The following is a 20,232-nucleotide window of genomic DNA, read 5'->3' as shown; positions in this document are numbered from 1 at the left end:
AATCATTAGAAAGCATTGGAGAATGGAGAAAAAAAGGGCTATTAATGTAAGCTATAATGTTTAATAAACCCCTAAGTGTTAGTCTAGTAGTTTTTAGACATCATGTAATTAAAGAGGTCCTCAATTCAAGTCTTCTAACCAAAACCTTAAGCAAGGACTTACGCAAGGTTTTAACAACCAAATCGAATAGAATACTACAGAGGGGACTGATTCCATTATTTGGTCTAATCGAGGTCAAATTTGGTGATGTTATAATTAATTTAATCAATTATTTATAATTATGAAAATAAATAATAATAATTTTATAACCAATAATATTTACTAAGCAAACATATTTTAATTTCTAACACAATGTTCATATCATATATGTTGAATATTGCTCAAATTCCTAATTATATTTGGTTTGGGTTTTTCCTTTGAGTGGAAGAAAAAGATTTTCCTTAATGTGGAAGACAAAGATTCTCTTTGGCATAGAAAGAAAAATATGCTTTATTGAAGAAGTAATGAGTATTCCTTATCCATCAAGGAATAAGATTTAAAACTTATATAAATAACTATTGTTGCAAAGGGGTTGGTGGCTTTTGACCAAGGTTCATCCCACATGGGGAAAGGAGAAGACTTGATTATGTTTTGAACATTTGTTTTCTTGGGAGCGTGAGAGAGTTGTTGAGTGTGTTGGAGTTTGAGACTGTGAGTTTGTATTTGTAAGAGATCTTGTTTATGTTGTTGAGGTTTTGTGAGTATTGTTTGTGGGAGTTATGAGTGTTGCGAGGTTTGGTAAGTTTCGTTGTAATTCATATTGTTGATAGTGAATTTTTGGTTGGTGTTGCCCGTGAGTTAATTAGGCATGGAGTTAACCGAACCACATTAAATATTATTGTCTTGTGAAAATGTTTATTGTCTTGTTTGTGTGAATGCGTATCGCCAACCCTAAATCACAAAATTTGATATTAGAGCTTCCGCTATTGCACAACACAATATTAAGGGAAAAAGAAAAAAACCTAACAAAACATATTAACATTGCAAAAATTATAATCCTTAAACCTTACAAATTGAAAATCAAATATCATAACATTAACAAATTCAAAGAATAATGAAACAACTTTTTTGGTGCAGGGTGCTCTAATAATATTCAAGTCCCTCAGACTTTTCCATCTTTGAGTGAACTGCTTAAAGCAACCCAAAATATTGTCTCCAAGCCAATAGCTTAGCAACTCCCAAACTATGTACGACATATGTTGTTCGGTTAACAATGACTCAACTCGGAGAAAAAACCTGAGGTTGTTTTGCTTCTGCGTTGTGGTGCCAAGTTAGGCAGTAAGTAACTGGGCCTACTTGGGCCAAGTTGTATAGTATGAAAAAGCATTTGGTGTTAATTCTAGTTTCTACTGCATGTAACAGAATTACAGACACTAGATACCACCTCCAATAATATATGGTCGATGAAAGGCTTACCCCTTACATTAATAGTGATGTTTCTTTGTATATTTATTCACACAAAGAAACATCTTGCATAGCATGCTTATTCTCCCTGGACAACTTACAAATTCATGTGAGCTTCATTTAACCAGAGGAAACGTGAGAAATAATAATAATAATAATAATCTCATGCTGTAGTGTAAAAAAGAAGTTACAAGAAGTTACACACTTAACACTTTTAATCAATAAGTAATACTATATTACCAAATGACCATAGTGTAGTAATCAATATTGTAAGGTTCAACTGTAGACACTGGAGCTCGGTTATAATTTTAAGCCATGGTTGAATCTTTCTTCTTTGATGGTTTTCAGCTTTCAGCCATCTATGTGGAACACCATTCCATATTGTTCATCTAGGAATTTCACCATCATTGGCTTATGTTGCTTGTCTCACAGCTACTGCATAGTTTACTACAGCTACCGCATAGTTTGCATAGTTTACTTTCTAAATTCTTTAACGTTTTAACAAGTGTTGCCTTGTCATTTTGTAATCTATCAAGTTCAGTTTTTAGTATCTCGACCTCTCTATTGAGATGATCTTCCACCTGCAAGCAAAAGGCCATCAACACTCGCAAATTACATTACATCCAGAACTACAATAATAAATGCACTTTTCATTATGAAGAGTAAGATTGGTGAAACAGCTTCCTCATAATCATCATTTTAAATTTGACTACACTAATTATTCAAGCATTTTAGTTACCAATGGCTAACAATTTATCACTTGTAGGGGATTCCACCAGTAGACCTGAACTTAGGATACAGCTTGGCTCTAGTGCTCCGGTGAACTGGACTAAAGCTTAACCCCGAAACTTAATAGCAGACTCATACTCGTCCTCATTTAGCTGTTCAATTTTTATTTTTTATAATTGTAGTAAATCATATGTAGATGAGTAAAGCTATCAATAAATTAAACTTCTAAAGCAAAGTGGGTCCAACCATGAATATGATGATTCTCATGTTCCCACTCGCATTCGCATATCCATAAATACAGTGCATGTAGAGTAATGGATAGAAAGACACAACGCGCACACAATAGATAGGAAGACACAACACATGCACATGTGTGCGTGTGGAGAGAGAGACAGAGAGAGAGAGAGAGAGCACATAATTGTACAAGTCTAATCCAGATACACTATAGTTATCTATAAGCATTTCATCTAAATTTAAAATTAATGACAAATGCAAAACAGGTTCATGAACTTCATATACTAGGAAATGGTAGCTGGAATTACTTACTCTCTCCTCTAATTTCCCATGAAATTCTTCACCAACGACTGAAAGTCTAGAAGAATCATATGCAGTGAGCTTCTGTGGCATTAATATGTTAAGATCGATCTTCTTGTAGTTCAGGAGTGCACCAACAGCTCCTAAGAAACCTTCATGTTGCAAAAACACAGCTGCTACTTGACCTTTAGACCTAAGAAAAAAATAGAGAAACATAAGAAAAGGAAACAGATGCTTGATGGCACTTTATATCAAAGGAATAGATTGCTCGATCAAGTTATGACTTTGAAAAAGAACAATTTAAACCACAATCCAAAAGTGAAATAAGTAGCAAACTCTTACCAGAAGTTCAGTCCGTAAGAAATGTTATCCATTGTAGAGGCATGCCCTCGAATGTAAGAACCTCCAAAGCAGATTCTCTTAATCCCTAAGGGAGCAGCTACAAGGTAGGATATCTGGAATTTGTGGGAAAATGAAAATTAATGATTTGTCTCATTAAAATGTGGGGACTAAGCTTCAATATAAAGCAAGTAATACTAATTGTTTTAGCAAACGAGACCATAAAATGAATAACAAAGCATCCAAAAATATGATTTGAAAAAAAATCATGAACAATTGTTTGTAGGAAACTTCTCTTTAGAGATTGGCATGTCAAACACCTAAGGACACAACAATTGAGTTCCACCACATTTGACATTCATTTGAGACTTATAGAAGAATTTGCTAGAGAGCGGTGGTTCCTGCTGCAAACAGTTTCTTGGTTTACAGTTCCTGGTCAGCAATGAGCTATACCAATACTGGCACAGAAGTAGTTGGAAGATTTTGAGCATCCTCTGAAAAGTCATTGGCCAGGGTAGACCCTCTTGACTCTGTAAAAGAAACTCCACCAGAATCACGTTGGGAAACACCAAAAAGCCACCACCATAACTCATAGCTGCCGACTAGAGCTTCAGTCACGGACCATCAACCCACAAGAACTCAAGGCCCACAAGACCATTGACTTGTGTCATCAAATCACCGGCTTGAGCTTCAGCCGCGTCAACAAGTGCCACTGCAAGAACTCATGAATTCCACAGAGAGAAAGGGGGAGGGTGAGAGATTGGAGAATGTAACCATTAACAAGTTTCGGAAACCCAGTTCTAATATTTATAAAAGTGATGCCTTTGTAGCAAAACCAAAAAAAGGAGGATCTGAAAACACCAAAACGGTGTTCTCAAAAACAAAAAAAAAAAAGGTTTGCACATTAATTTTGAGAACACAATTTTTTAAGTTGGGTTTCTAAAACACCTGTAAACTCCAACTATATTAAGCTCTCCTATGACTTCTATTAAGTTCAATGGTAAGAACTACATGTATTGGGCCTAATTGAAATATTTTTTGAAGTAAAGGGCTTATTCAATCACCTCTAGTATGACAAGCCAATAGGCCATTATCCTCTGCATCTACGATCAATGCAACCAACTCAGCTGGCTTGTCTACCTTCACTACATATGTTTTACCTAGAAAAGTCTTTAGGATCAAGAGAATCACCTAATCATGTCTCTAATGCTTTATAGTATAGAACCCAACCTCAGGGTTACTTTGTTGCACTTATAATCTATGAAGGCTATCTGGGAGCAGGTATGTGTTGTATGATGTTTGCAAGTGATATTTCAATCTTGAACAAGGTAATCAGAGTTTGGAAATATATTATTCACAAGTCATGGGAGTCCTTGAGGAAAGAAACATGTATCAACCACTCATGACAGACCTCTGACATATGGAGAAACACCAATTTGTATAAAATAATTTTTCAATAGGTCTACAGGCATGAGTCCGTTTAAAGTTGTGCATGCCTATAACCTTAGGAAGCTTTTAGATCTCCCCATGTCCCCACATGTTCATGTCTCTAAGTTGGTAGAAGAATTTACACATCATGTTCATGACTTGCATCATAAGATCAGCAAACAAATTCACGCGAGTTATTCAATATAAATTACAGGCGAATTCATGTCAATGTCACTTGGAATTAACATGGGGATTTAAGTCATTGTTCATATTAGGCCCAAGCGGTTTCCCTCCAGAACCATTAGGAGATTGCAAACTGCGTACTAAAGCAAGTTGGATCAATGCGTATGCCATTGATATTCCATCTGACTATGGTATTATTACCTTGAATTTTTATGTTGTGGATTAGGTTACTTATAATGGTCTGGCAAGCATACCAAATGATCCTTTTGATAAACCATCCTAGGACACAATTGCCTATCCTATCCCCAATTCAACCTTATTAAACCTTCCACAAGCACATGGAGAATCTATTGATGCCATTTTAAATGAGAAGATTGTTTTCAGTGGGGATTGTGATGCTCAGTGTTTTTTTGGTATGCAGACAAGGATTCCTAGAGTCATATTGTACTTGAATCAACAAAGAGAAGCTGCAACAGCTTGATCATGACCTGTAAGAACACTACCAGATTGACACAGTTGCCAATCATATCCCTAGTTCGACCTCATTAAACCTTCCATCCCTAGAGTTGATGGGAACATGAGATTTATGCTTATTTGAACATTGAGATTTTATATTGTGCTTATTTGAATTTTGGATTAGTTTGACTTTTATTTGATTAAGGATTTTATGGGATTGTATTTATGGCATGGTTATATCTTAATCCTGGAAAGCCTTTTTATTTTTAAAAATTGGGTCCTTCAATCGTTTGGGACAATGAATTTTGAGTTGAGTTTTCTTAATAGCTTAGTGGCGATTACAACCAGCCCCGAGTGGTGAAGTCTAGGGTTTTAGCTTGTTAACCTTATTTCACCCTCACTTTCTATTTAAGCTTATACTAGAGCTCCATCAATATGACAACTAATTGAATTAAATACACCTTATTGTTCACACACTATGTTTGAAAACATTTGTAGTTTCTAAAGTCATTTTCTTGTCTAATCCTTTGTATAGCAAGAAGCCAAGTCCCTGACATATTCACAAGTCACAATAGCAAGGATTCTGGGTATATATATATATACATATATATATATATATATATATATTTTTTTTTTCCCATCTAGGCAGTAAAGTACCATAGAAATTCAAGAAATAACTTAGACAATGTCCAGGTCAAACATAATGCATGGGGAATTTGGCAGTGATGGCTGCCACAGCCATTAATTTGTGATACTAAAATTTTCAGCAATTGTTCCAAAGGGACATTTCACAAAAAGATTTATAGCTAGAAAGTGAAATCTCTTCTATGCCATGAAACAGTTCTACTTCCATTACAGATCAAGAAATCACCTGTGCAATAAGGTACGTGAAATTTCTCAAAAGACTTGCGGCCATATCCTCAGCTTTATATCCTGAGAGCTTTTTGTTACCATTGACCTTTCCAAAGCAAGAAGCAATGGCAGAAGCTGAAAGATTATGCTGTAATTGAAGAAATTGTAAGATCATCAATAGTATAGGGATATTACTAAAAATAATTGAGATACTATCTACACATAAGACCAGAAATCAATTTAACAAAACTATTGGTATACATTGAAGCAATGATCACTGAAGCAAACTTGCAGAGGACAGGAATGATCACTGACCAGAAATAATGTCCTATATCTTTGAAATTATCCATTGAAGCAAACTTGCAGAAGTAAAGGTATAAACCATATAGGAAATCAGAAACAAACAGATTACAAGCTCATCTAGCAATAATAGATTCAATACTCAAAGCCATCACAATATTCGTAGCTGCAATCAAAGATCTTGTTTCTGAATTGATTAATCAAATTACGTACAGCAAGTAAAATCAAATATCTATTAACCCCGAGAAAAGGAAATGGGGTTCCTCCTCCCCTACCTAGTACACAAAATTGGAAAGGAACAAGATGAGTTAACACCTTTTGATAATAAGCATGTGATGATATTTCATTGTTTTCTCCTTCTCACTATTTTTTTAGGTACCAAGAAGACTTTTCTTTTGGCACTCATGCTTTCCTTTGTTTTGGCACAAAACTAATTTGACAGCTTCGGATTTTACATAAAAAAGAAATGGGACTATTAGGGAAGAACAATATTCAAATTTCTGTTCTTTGTAACTTTTATATTTAAGTGTTATCAGCATTTGGAATTATATAACAGTCTTTTCAATGAAGAAGCATTCACAAATACAAATAAATTTATCATTAATTCCAGAAGAACAAGAGGAAAGTTACAGCTTGACTATGCTCAAATCAACCAGGCAACAACAGACCCAATGACACATGTTGAAAAGAGCTATTGTTTATTCATGTTTAATGACTACCAGCGCACATCATTTGTCATGATGCAGATATAAGATTCCGGAAAAAAGAAGAAGAAAGAAACAGCTTGGATTTTTCAATGCAAAGCCACCAGTAGACCCCTTTTGGCAAGAGGTCTTGTTCATATATGTTTTACAACTAATAACAAGGATTATTTTGCTTTGTTACCATATTTCTTTGTATTTGTTACCCCTTCAAATTTGCATGTTTGAAAAGTTAGAAATCACATCACTAAATTCTTTTTGTTGTCTAGGAGTCAATTAAACCATTCAGACAGCATTCATTAAGTTAATATTGTATTGAGTGGCCTTCCGTGTACCATCTCTTGAACCTTCACTTCCATAACTGAGTTTGAACTCTAAATCTAACCTGAAAAAGATGTCTCTAAAGAAGACGGACAAAAGATGATGAAAGTGAGATAAATACTACTAATTAGATAGATTTTTATTCAATGAAATTTCTTTTTTGAAATGAAAGTAATGACATCTAAAACAATGAAATTGACCTCTTATTTCTCCTTCAATTTGGCTCCTCAACTATGGCTGAAGTGCTTAAAGTAATGACTCATGAAATTCTAAAATGGCAGGGTAAAATAAGATTACATTTAAAAGATTTTGATGACAGAAGATAGCAAATGCCTAAATCAGGTTAGTGATAGGTTTTAAAATTACTTCAAAGCAAAGACACGAACAACCAGGCAAGTGTTTGTCCCCATCACTTTAAGGTCTTAGAAATGGCATAGATCCACCATGTAATAGTAGAGGGGATAAAAAATAAAAATAAAAATAAAAAGGGAGAGAGAATAATTTAATTTCAAGCACATTTAGTTTGATTTTATAGTGTACATTACTAGACTATCTTTTTTAAGAAAAATATTTTTTCCATCCTTAAATTTTAAATTAAGTTCAATTTTAATCTCTAAACTATCAAAAGTTCTACTTTCATTCCTAAACAATTGAAAACATTGTATTTTATTTCCTTTTGTCCACCTCCATTAACTTTCTATCCTACATGTCTAACAAAATGCCTCGGTGGCATTACTTTTTTTTACTTTTTGCATTTTTTTTAAAGTAATGGAGGTAGGTTTGAACCCGTGACATGGGAATTAGGGGGTGGACAAAGGTGCCATTTGACTACAAGCCCATTGGCCCCTAGGTGGGATTACTTAATTTGACATGAAGCACTAGATTGCCAAAATTATATATAAAAAAGGTGATACGACAAGCGGCTTGACTTCATTTGTCGCTCAACGATAACATTTCTTTCTTTCTTTCATTTCCCACATTTGCTCAGCAATCAAACACAACATAAAATCAAAATCCACACACTTGATACGACCGTCTTTGGTTGCTAGAAAATGTGGGAAATGAAAGGATTTTTTTTTTTTTTCCCCTTCTTATAGTCTTATACAGCTGCAAAAGCTACATATCATAAAAAAAAGGACAAGACGGTGCACACACAGAAACACGAAGAGAGTCTATGAGAATGAATGGAAGCAAGGAAATATAGAAAAATAAATAAAATCTACAATACATAGCATTAAGGTTATATTTTAATTGAATTAAGTTAATTCTTATATAGAGATCCTATGGTTCAATATTGTTACAGTATGCTTGATTAATGAAATTCTTGCTATAATTTTTCCAATGACTTGATATTGATTCAAAGCAACCTAGGTACTAACTTTTAATTTTTGTTTGGTGCTGAAACCCTAAGCGCTGATTCCTCAATTTATTTTATCTTATTGTTATTTTTACTTACAATTGAATTAATCAGAATTTTATGTTGCATCAAATTACCTCAGGATAACCTGTATCCCCATAAATATCTCCAACTGTTAAATCCAGTGCTCGATTATCTCCGTGCTGACTGATTTCTAACAACTCATCATAACTAGTGAAAAAAGAAAGAAAGAAAGAAAGAAAAGAATTGAGGTCATGAGATTAAAAGCATAAGTAGACTGAAGAAAAATTACTTTCCTGTCTGAGTTATTGGATTACCTCTGGCAATTTGTTAGTAAACTTGCAAAACCAAAAATGGTGCCACCACCGAATTGAGTACCAGTTACACGTTTGAATTTTTTATTTCCAGTGACCTATGTGAGGTCAACATTTATGTATAATGAAAATATGCATTCTGGAATATAATAAAAAAATTAAAAAGTGACAGAAGATTCAAAAGAAAAGGAATAGGAATTACCTTGATAATACTAACACCAGAACCTATATTTACAAGTAGGTAAGGAAATAAATCGGAGTGATCAATGTTTACATATGTCTTCTTTCCACTAATGTGTGTGAAAGCTTCTTGGTCAATTTCCTGCTAGAGAAAAAAAAAATCGAAAGTAATTTTATTGAGTGAAATCATTTGAATGGCTAAAATAGTAAGGGCATCACATACCAATGCAATGCATATATACATTATCAAAATCAGGAATCTACTTTAAGCAATGGGCATCGGTGTTTCAGAAATTGACTTAAGTATCAAAAGAAATATAGATCCATGAAAGGCACATGAAAAGAATAAGTATGAATGAAAAGCTTGAAGACATTAAATTTAAATTTAACATTTATAAAAGAAATTTTGATTTTTTTTTTTTCTCAAAGATAGGTTCAAATATTAAAACAAATAACTAATGCTGCACAGAGAAAAGACAAAAATAAATAAATAAATAAGAAAGGAGTTAATAATGTCTTGTTCCTAAGTATTCTCCGAAAATGCCTGTTGAAGATGATAAAATATAGAGCCTGATTGGCCTACCTTAATGGGCCTGACGGATTGGAACTGTTGGGCCTGTGTAAAGATGGTCCCACGCGCTTTGAAGGCCCATCGCTGACAGACATAGTAAGGGCCCGTGATCCGAAATCTCTATCGCCTAGAAAAGCCCTAAGATCCAAAAAGGGAAAGCCTTGCTCACCACGCTTTGGAGAATTTGTATTAGAGTCCCACATTGGAAATATCTGGAGGTCAAGAAGAAAAGCCAACTCTCTACCACTATAAAAGGACTAACACTTTCGCAAATCAAGGTACGATTAATTGACCCTCTCTAGCGCTCTAAAAGTGAAGAAACGAATTCTGACTTGACCTTCGGAGAGTGTTTGGCCGGCACCACACCGGTGCTCTCTAAAGGTTTTCTTTCGATCGTTCTTGTTGTGCAGGTTCGCTTTGAGTCGCGAGTACGGTGTGACCTATTGGTGACAATTTCCAACGTCATCAGTTGGCGCCGTCTGTGGGAAAAAACGTGTAGCACTTCATCGCTTCCTAGACAAAAGAGTTACATGGTACTCACTCGCTCAATGGCAACCACGAATGACGTTCAAGAAGAAGAAGCCCCTACGACTGCCCTTGAGAAACAGGTTAGGACGCTCGCCGCAGCCGTGGAGCGCCTCACCAAACAAAACCACGACCTAGAAGAGCAGCTGAACCAAAAGAATGCGGCGGTCAATAACCAAGGAGCGGATCAAGAAGGGACCAGCGTTGAAAGGAGAAATCAGGACGGACCACAGGAGAGTAACGCCCCGAGCAGACCAGTGCGACAGGACATTAGCATCCCTTCCCTGATGGATACGGCTCCACAATCTGTCATCGCGGAGATGCAGGCGATTAAGGAACAGATGGATGTAATGATGAACGCTCTCAAGGGGCGAGTGTCAAGTGATCTTGACGACCTTGTCAACCGGACTGACTCGCCATTCACGACAACCGTCAACTCCTTCCCCCTGCCGAATAAGTTCCGCATGCTAAATATGGATAGTTATGACGGAGTCAAGGACCCTCTAGATCACCTAGAGACCTTCAAGACCCTAATGCACCTTCAGGGAGTGGCAGACACGATTATGTGCAGGGCCTTTCCTACAACCCTAAAGGGCGCAGCAAGGATTTGGTTCAGCCGGCTAGCACCCAACTCCATCAGCACCTTCAAGGAACTAAGTGTTCAATTTACTACGCACTTCATCGGAGGACATCGGTATAGAAAATCCACGGCTTGTTTAATGAATATCAAGCAGCGAGAGGAGGAGACGTTGCGGGCCTAAATATCACACTTCAATAAGGAAGCACTCTCGATCGACGAAGCCGACGACAAGATATTGGTAGCAGCATCCACGAATGGGCTGAAGGGGGGTAAGTTTTTGTTCTCCCTATACAAAAACAACCCCAAGACCATGTCGAAGGTGCTTTACAGGGCCACCAAATATATGAACGCTGAAGACGCGCTATTAGCCTGAGAAGATAGACCCAAGAAAAGAGACAGACAAGAGGATCCCTGACAGGACCAGGGGCGGAAGAAAGGAAGGATGGGAGACCGAAGGGAGGACAGACGTCCAAAACCCACGGGCGGAAGGTTCACAAGTTTCACCCCGTTAACCGCGCCGATAGACCAAGTCCTAATGCAGATTAAGGACGAAGGGTCCCTGACGTTCCCAGGAAAGCTGAAGAGTGATCCCAGCAAAAGGTCCAGAGACAAATATTGCCGCTTCCATCGTGACCACGGCCACGACACGACCGATTGCTACGACTTGAAGCAACAAATCGAAACCCTTATCCAACAAGGGAAGCTGCAGAAGTTCGTCAACAAGGGGAGAACGGATCAACCCCCACAAGAACAACACCCCCGCCGAGAAGACGAGCGACCAAGACCCCCATTAGGGGACATAAGAATGATAATCGGAGGAACTGCTGCGGCCGGATCGTCAAAAAAGGCTCGCAAAACATACCTTCGGATGGTACAGAATGTCCAGTTGGCGGGCACAATGCCAAAGATAGCAAAAAGAGAAAGCCCTGTTGTTGGGTTCTCGGAAGAGGATGCACGGCGCCTACACCATCCACACGACGATGCCCTCGTCGTCAGCATGCGGACAGGAGACTACAACGTGCACCGAGTGTTGATCGACAACGGCAGCTCGGCCGATATCTTGTACTATCCGGCATTCCAGCAAATGAGGATTGATAGGGAGCAGCTAATACCGACAAACGCCCCACTCATTGGTTTCGGAGGGAGTAGGGTATTCCCTTTGGGCTCGGTAACGTTACCGGTGACAGTAGGAGATTACCCCCAACAAATCACCAGGAACGTGACATTCTTGGTGGTCGATTGCTCGTCCGCCTACAATGCTATTCTTGGACGACCTACGCTCAACTCGTGGAAGGCGGTAACATCAACTTACCACCTAATGATCAAGTTCCCAACGGAGTATGGGGTAGGAGAGCTACGCGGAAGTCAAGTTGCCGCACGAGAATGCTACGTAGTTATGATGGAGATGCAAGACCAAATCCAGGCCTTGAACATAGAAGAGCACCGAACGATGGCAGAACCCACAGAGAAGCTGGAGGAGATAACTCTTGACAGTTCCAATCCGGACAAAACAACCAAGATCGGAACGCTTGCCAAACCCGCAATCCGTCAAGAGCTCGTAGCTTTCTTGAGGAGCAATAAGGTTGTGTTCGCCTGGAGCCATGACGATATGCCGGGAATCGATCCCTCGGTCATGGTACACAAATTGAATGTATTGCCCTCATTTCCACCCGTCCGACAAAAGAAGAGAGTGTTCGCACCGGAACGAGACCAAGCAATAGTGGAAGAGGTCCGCAAACTCCAAGAGGCAAGCTTCATCAGGGAAGTCTACTATCCCGATTGGCTGGCGAATGTGGTAATGGTGAAGAAAGCGAGCGGCAAGTGGCGGATGTGCGTGGATTTCACCGATCTTAACAAAGCGTGCCCTAAAGATAGCTATCCCCTTCCAAGAGTCGACGTCCTAGTAGACTCGATGGCTCAACACCAATTACTAAGCTTCATGGACGCTTTCTCGGGTTATAACCAGATCCGCATGCACGAGGCCGATCAGGAGAAGACTTCATTCGTAACCAGCCAAGGACTATTCTGTTACAAAGTAATGCCATTCGGCCTGAAGAATGCAGGGGCAACATACCAAAGGCTAATGAACAAGATGTTCGCGCAGCAAATCGGGAGGAATGTCCAAGTCTATGTCGACGACATGCTGGTGAAGAGCCGGAAGGAGGAAGACCACCTGGAGGATCTTAAGGAAACATTTGGTACGCTTCGATCCTACAACATGAAACTCAATCTGGGAAAGTGCGCATTCGGTGTAACGGCAGGCAAATTCCTAGGGTTCATGGTATCCCAGAGGGGGATTGAGGCTAACCCGGACAAAATCCGAGCCATAGTAGAGATGGCCCCCCCGTGAAATGTGAAGGAGATACAAAGCCTTAACGGCAAGATAGCAGCATTAAACAGATTCGTGTCGAGAGCCACGGACAAGTGCTTGCCCTTCTTTCGCACATTAAAGAAATCCTTCGAGTGGACGGACGAGTGTCAGCGAGCGTTCGAGGAATTAAAGGCATACCTATCTTCACCACCCCTATTGAGTCCCTCGCAACCTGGTGAAGAACTTTTCCTCTACTTGGCTGTCTCCTCTGTCGCCGTCAGCGCAGCCTTAATTAGAGAAGAGGATAATGCACAGAAGCCTGTATACTACGCCAATCGGGCGCTCCGCGGTGCCGAAGAAAGATACCAACCTATGGAGAAACTCGCTTTTGCATTGGTCACGGCGGCTCGCAAGCGCAAACCCTACTTTCAAGCCCATACCGTGAACGTAATGACCGACAAGCCCTTGCGAAGGGCACTGAGTAATCCTGAAGCCGCAGGTCGACTGACGCTGTGGGCAATAGAATTGAGTGAGTTTGATATCAAGTACCGTCCGCGTGTGGCCATTAAAGGACAGGCTGTAGCCGACTTCATAGCAGAGTTTACGCGTGACGAGGACAAGGGGGTAGAAGAACCCCCCTAGTGGAGCATCTACACTGATGGATCATCCAATCGGCGAATTGGAGGGGCCGGCATAGTATTGCTGTCACCTGAAGGAGACAATATCGAATGTATGGTCCGTCTCGACTTCCCCATTACCAACAATGAAGCAGAATACGAAGTGGTGGCGGCATGACTCGACCTAGCCAAAGCCGCCGGAGCTGAATGTGTGGTCGTTTATTGCGACTCTCAAGTCGTGACCAATCAAGTAAACGGAGATTATGAATGCAAGGGGGAAAGGTTGAAGAGATATCTTGATCAAGTAAGGGCGAGAGTCAACGGGCTAAAAGCGATGGTCGTCCAAATCCCCAGGGGAGAAAATGAGCTCGCCGATCGGCTAGCCAAAGCTGCTTCAGCAGAACATATGATGACACCGGGTAATGTACTTTCCTTTGTTCAACTCTTTCCACTAATAGACCCTGACAACATGCAGGAGATACGCTCCGAAATAAACTGGACTACACAGATAACTTCATACTTGAAGGACGGGTTACTGCCACAAGAGAAGGAGGCAGCGAGAAAGCTGAAAGTCTAAGCGGCAAGGTTCGTCTTGATAAAAGACATTCTTTACAAGAGAGGTTTCTCCCGCCCTTATCTAAGATGCCTCGGGGTTGAAGAGGCAGACTACGTAATGAGGGAAGTACACGAAGGGATATGCGGGAACCATTCTGGATCGCGGTCGTTGGTGCACAAACTGGTACGGGCTGGGTATTACTGGCCAACCATGTAGAAGGATGCCAAGTCTTACGTTAAAAGCTGCGACAAATGCCAGAGGTTCAGCAATTTCATCGGACAGCCAGCTGAGGAGCTGACCCCTATAACGGCTCCATGGCCGTTCGCTCAGTGGGGACTAGATATCATGGGACCTTTCCCAACGGCGGTAAGACAGCTAAAGTTCTTGGTAGTGGGTATTGACTACTTCACAAAATGGGTAGAAGCAGAGGCCTTGGCCACCATTACAGAAAAGAACATTAGAAGTTTTGTCTGGCGGTGCATCGTATGCAGGTTTGGTATTCCTAGAGTCCTTGTCTCAGATAACGAGAGGCAGTTTGACAACGGCCACTTCCGGGATTTCTGCACACAGCTAGGAATAAAAAACCACTACTCATCACCCGCCCATCCTCAGGCTAATGGCCAGGTTGAAGTCACGAACCGATCCCTGCTAAAGATTATCAAGACTCGGCTCGAGGGGGCAAAGAGCATATGGCCCGAAGAATTGCCGAGCATACTGTGGGCATACAGGACAACGGCGAGGACTCCAACAGGAGAGACGCCATTCCGACTGACATACGGGAGTGAGGCGGTCATCCCAGCAGAAGTTGGGCTCACAAGTTACAGGGTTCACAACCATGACGAAAGTAGGAACGACGAATCTATGAGGCTACAGCTGGACCTGATAGATGAGGTAAGGTCGGCGGCGGAGCAAAGGATCGCTAGATACCAGGATTGCATGGCCAAACATTACAACTCCCGGGTCTAACACAGAAACTTCCAAGTAGGAGACCTTGTACTCAGGAGGGTCATAGGTGCAACTAGAGACCCTACACAGGGAAAACTCGGCCCCAACTGGAAGGACCCTATAGAGTCACGGCATGGAAAAGGAAAGGAACATACCACCTGGAGACAACAGATGGAGAGAAGCTACCGCATCCATGGAATGCCGAGCATTTGAGAAAATACTACCAGTGATAGTAACACGGCGAACGGTAACCAATTTTCTTTTTGGCTTTTTAAGCTTTTTATAAGTTTTTCTTTTAACTGTGTTTCTTTTGCTACAATCTTGTCGTGCCTTTTTTAAGCCCAAGGGGGCAGGCACTTTTCCTTTACGCATCTCTGTAATTAGATACAATTATGATCTTCTACTTGGATGTCATTACAATTGTCCACAAAGTTAACGAAAGCTAGTTAAAAGTCCACGAGATGGACGAATACAAAATGAAGTCCACAAGATGGACGGGGCATCCTAAAGGGATGATAACATCCTACAGGGATGACAACTTAAAATCCACAAGATGGACAGACCATCTTACAGGGATGATATCATCCTACAAGGATGATTACTTGAAATCCACAAGATGGACGTCCGACGGATCGTCCCAGAAGGATAACTACATAGTCCACAAGATGGACGGATCGCCATAACAGTAAAAGAACTTGTCCGCAAAGTGGACGGACGACGACCATATAAGAACTGTCCACAAAGTGGATGGATCACCAAAAAGGTGAAAATATTTTGCAAAGTCCGTAAACCGGACGGTGTAACCGCCACAAAATGGACGGACGACGACCATATAAGAACTGTCCACAAAGTGGACGTATCACCGAAAAGTTGAAAATACTTTATAAGTCCATAAATTGGACGGTATAGCCGCCACAAAGTGGACGGATCACCCAAAACGGTGAATAATTTTACAAGTCCATAAAGTGGACGGATCACCCAAAACGGTGAATAATTTTACAAGTCCATAAAGTGGACGGTGTAGCCGCCACAAAGTGGACGGATCACCCAAAACGATGAATAATTTTATAAGTCCATAAATTGGACGGTATAACCGCCACAAGGTGAACGGATCATCGACTCGATAAAAAGCTGCCCACAAAAGTGGACGGACCATAAAAACGGCTGAAATAATTATGCTCCCAAAACGGACGGTTCTAAAACGCCCACGAAGTGGACGAACAACAAGACGATAAAGGTCAGCCACCACAAAGTGGACGGATAGTATATCCTATCCGTAATAGACGGGTCCGATTAGAGGTGAGAAAAGTTTTTTAAAGTGGACGGATCAACAGACCAGTTTGTCCAAATTAACACTTAACATACAAGAAGACGAAGAGAAAAATCCTTAACGGATACAAATACTTAACCAGCAACAAAAATATGCGTAAACATATAATGAAAGAAAAATATTGTTCGGTACAAAGGCTAACTTAAAACAAACCATCTTCAAAGTACTAAGAACATATAAAAAAGGGAACGGATCCTCCTCAACATTCACAAGAGATTAATCTACTTTCTTGGGGTCGGCAACAGGAACCTCCTTCGGCACAGCGGACTCTCCATCACCCTGAGCTGTTTCGTCTCCGAAGAGGTCCTCCGTATTTTCTGAAGCGACGGGCAGCGCAGATGTCTGATCTTGATCACTGACGGTTATCATGGACACGTCCAGATCTGGGTAGGCTTTTTTTATCTGACGGAGTGCATCGTCAAAGCCCTAAAGGAACGATCCCCCCAGCTCCTTCAACAAAGCCTCAGAGTCGCGATACTCATTGACGGCGTCCTCCCTGGCCTGACGGAGTTTCTTCTTCAAATCCTTTACCTCATCTTCTTTACCCTTCAAGGCCTTCCCAGCTTCCTCCGTCCTCTGTTCAAACTCTTTCCTGGTCTTCTCAGACAGTTTGAACTTCTGCTCCATTATGGACTTCCATTTATGTAGTTGGCTAAGCTCCTCCTCCGTCTGCCCAACTTTTGACCGTACACGTTCCAGAGCCGCTTCACGGTTGAGGCAGCAGTCCATCAAGCCCTTCATCATAACCAAGGACTGAAATAAACAAAATTAAAAAGGTGTTAAATAGAAAACTAAGAAGAGTGGACGAACATACAATGACGGATAAAAAAGGTTACCTGTGCAACGGCGAATAACCCCGTCTCCCCCATTGCCTCCGTCGAATGATTCCCCAGATCCTCGTAATCCTCTGCGGAAATTATCGACGAAAGTTTCTCCAAAGCAAACTTCGAGTAGTCACGGAGAAGGGGAGGGGGCTTCTCCTCGTTGACGGGTGGGGCTTGCATTAAGCCCTTACCGGATCCGTGTTTGGCTGGGGTGACGGTCTTAGCACCCTCAGCCATCAAGCCCACAACGGGTTCCAATGAAACCTTCGGCTGCTTGTATGGACGGTCAGACTTTGGCGGCTGCTTCCTCTTAGCCGATGACCCCGGCACCTTGGGAACCACAATCTCACCCGTCTTCTTTTGCTCGACGGCTAGAGATTTTATCATTGCCCTTCTCTTTGCGTCGTCCATTTCTGCAATACAGGACGGATGAAGATGTTTTCTCAAATTGAAGGCTAATTTCAAGAGTAAAAGTTGACGGACTCACGTTTGTGTATTCTTTCGTCGTATCTAATAGCCTCTTGGGTGGGCTCAGGACCGTCACAGTACCAATGAATGGTCTTCGGATTCACCAATTTAGCCCAGGTCCTTTCCTCCGGCTTAGTTTTTCTGCAAACCTTTTCAAGGAAACTAAATTCCTCGAGGCTAACTTGCGGGCGCCGTCTACCTGCAGAGAAAGACGATTAAGATATACACATAAAAATGGACGGATATGAAAAGCATTGCAAAATTAAGACGGGTGCATACACGATTGATTTATCACTGCCCAGGTTGTGTCAACGGGCAGGTACTCCGTCTCCCCTGGACGGTTCATCCATCTGTCACCCTCCAGGAAGAAGTAACGACTCTTCCAGTCTCTATTTGAGTCTGGGGTCTCAAAGATCACCTTCAACAAGGGGCTCCGACTAGCAAAACTATACATCCCCCTTGACCCAGAAATCTCGTCTGGACGGTAACAGTGAAGAAATTCACGGACCGTCAGTCTCCTTTCTCCATCTCCATGGCTATGAAGACCCTCCAGGCGTTAGGAGATATCTGTGTGACGGACAACCCTAGATAGTGCAAAAGTTCCCTATGAAGTGTAGAGAGCGGGAACCGAAGTCCTGCCTTCAACGCCTGCTCGTATACTCCGACACCTTCTACCCCTTCATAGTAACACTTCTCCGACACATAGGGTAGACGGATGGAAACGTAGTCCGGGATTTGGAAGTTGGTTCTAAAAGTGCTGAAATGTCTCTCCCTGATGACGGATGTGAACCTATGCACTGTCCACTCTGGCAACATGATGAACTTCCTTAGTCCATCAGCACCTACAACGGACTCCAGTGCTTGATTCCCGTCGTCATCAGAACCCTCTATTTCAACTATCTCCACATCCTCATTTGTTGAGGACGAAGAGGAGGCAGACGGACTCCTATCTTCGCCGGGGCTCTCTTGGTCTTTATGACCGGACGGGTATACATCTTCGTATTCCGTCCCGTCACGAACCACCGACTGGTTACTTGACGCACTAGACATTTCCTACAATTGACGATGAAACCTAAGACTAACGGGTTTGAAAGCATTGACGGGTATAGTAAGCCTAACAACAATGCAAGGACGGAAATGTAACTTGATTATGGTATTAAAGTAAATACTTACCACACTTGGCGGAGGATGGGTGACGGTTGTTGTAATCGGTATATACTCGTCCTCGACGGAGTGCCCTGACAAGGTTGACGGCTTCGCTCTAACAGACGATTTCTGGTTGAAAATTGTGAAAATGGGAAAGTGAGGCGCCTTATATATATATAGGAGATGCACGGAAGACGAAGCGACGCTTCGATCCTATACAACGGCCATTCAGAGATTGACACGTAGCATGCACAATAAATGTTGACAACCTGTCAGTACGCATCAACAGATTGTGCCCTTCGTGTAACCGTCAACTTGATGATTCTTCTTTTCGACGGGTTGATCCATCTGGAACCGTCATCCTATCTTGCATGAATCCGTCAATCAGCTTAATCCTTTTTGACTCACGGATCCCATTCCGTCATAAAAATACCCGTCACACCCCTACATTAGGATCGTCACCCCATTGATCCTTTGACCTAAAAGCGGACGGACCATTGGGGTGAAGGGGGCAACTGAAGATGATAAAATATAGAGCCTGATGGGCCTACCTTAATGGGCCTGACGGATTGGAACTGTTGGGCCTGTGTAAAGATGGTCCCACGCGCTTTGAAGGCCCATCGCTGACAGACATGATAAGGGCCCATGATCTAGAATCTCTATCGCCTAGAAAGGCCCTAAGATCCACAAAGGGAAATCCTTGCTCACCACACTTTGGAGAATTTGTATTAGAGTCCCACATTGGAAAGATCTGGAGGTCAAGAAGAAAAGCCAACTCTCCACCACTATAAAAGGACTAACGTTCTCGCAAATCGAGGTAAGATTAATTGACCCTCTCTAGCGCTCTAGAAGTGAAGAGACGAATTCTGACTTGACCTTCGGAGAGTGTTAGGCCGGCACCACACCGGTGCTCTCTAAAGGTTTTCTTTCGATCGTTCTTGTTGTGCAGGTTCGCTTTGAGTCGCGAGTACGGTGTGACCTACTGGTGACAATTTTCAACGTCATCAATATATATGTATATATATGTGTGTGTGTGTGTGTGAGAGAGAGAGAGAGAGAGAGAGAGATATGCCACTCCTAATTTGTAGATAACGGGGGAAAGACAAGTTGGACCATGGTTGTCTCATCAAGATGGAAAAAAAAATTACCATTTAATTACAAATGAGAATTATTCGAAGTTTTAAGACTAATTAAATACATG

At 41.3% G+C, this 20,232-nt stretch overlaps 2 protein-coding genes across 2 annotated transcripts; both read right to left on the bottom strand.

The window, feature by feature from the left end:
• Window positions 1-1,698: 1,698 nt before the first annotated feature.
• On the bottom strand, window positions 1,699-6,314 carry LOC115954108 (pantothenate kinase 1-like). The gene is made up of 5 exons (XM_031071985.1): window positions 6,243-6,314; window positions 5,984-6,112; window positions 3,049-3,161; window positions 2,719-2,899; window positions 1,699-2,024 (listed from the first exon to the last, which is right to left on the bottom strand). The coding sequence occupies exons 1-5, from the start codon at window positions 6,312-6,314 to the stop codon at window positions 1,848-1,850; spliced, it is 672 nt and encodes a 223-aa protein (XP_030927845.1). The 3' UTR covers window positions 1,699-1,847.
• Window positions 6,315-6,415: 101 nt separating this feature from the next.
• LOC115954101 (pantothenate kinase 1-like) lies at window positions 6,416-16,962 on the bottom strand. The gene is made up of 5 exons (XM_031071974.1): window positions 16,819-16,962; window positions 9,181-9,300; window positions 8,982-9,076; window positions 8,781-8,874; window positions 6,416-6,430 (listed from the first exon to the last, which is right to left on the bottom strand). Exons 1-5 carry the CDS (start codon window positions 16,960-16,962, stop codon window positions 6,416-6,418), a joined length of 468 nt encoding a protein of 155 aa, XP_030927834.1.
• Between the last annotated feature and the right edge of the window lie 3,270 nt (window positions 16,963-20,232).

This window comes from Quercus lobata, chromosome 1 (assembly GCF_001633185.2).
Source record: "Quercus lobata isolate SW786 chromosome 1, ValleyOak3.0 Primary Assembly, whole genome shotgun sequence".
In the NCBI taxonomy this organism is placed as follows: domain Eukaryota; kingdom Viridiplantae; phylum Streptophyta; class Magnoliopsida; order Fagales; family Fagaceae; genus Quercus; species Quercus lobata.
This window is presented reverse-complemented; position numbering and strand designations above follow the sequence as displayed.

Bases quoted from the DNA above. Each gene is read 5' to 3' on its own strand.
- LOC115954101 (XM_031071974.1), bottom strand. From the start codon at position 16,962: ATGATAACCGTCAGTGATCAAGATCAGACATCTGCGCTGCCCGTCGCT. The intron at 9,077-9,180 runs GTAATTCCTATT...GACCTCACATAG, and splicing joins CTGGTGTTAGTATTATCAAG to GTCACTGGAAATAAAAAATT. The intron at 8,875-8,981 runs GTAATCCAATAA...TTTTTTCACTAG, and splicing joins TTACTAACAAATTGCCAGAG to TTATGATGAGTTGTTAGAAA.
- LOC115954108 (XM_031071985.1), bottom strand. From the start codon at position 6,314: ATGGATAATTTCAAAGATATAGGACATTATTTCTGGTCAGTGATCATT. The intron at 6,113-6,242 runs GTGATCATTGCT...CTTCAATTACAG, and splicing joins TCCTCTGCAAGTTTGCTTCA to CATAATCTTTCAGCTTCTGC. The intron at 2,900-3,048 runs GTAAGAGTTTGC...TTTTTTTCTTAG, and splicing joins TCTTACGGACTGAACTTCTG to GTCTAAAGGTCAAGTAGCAG.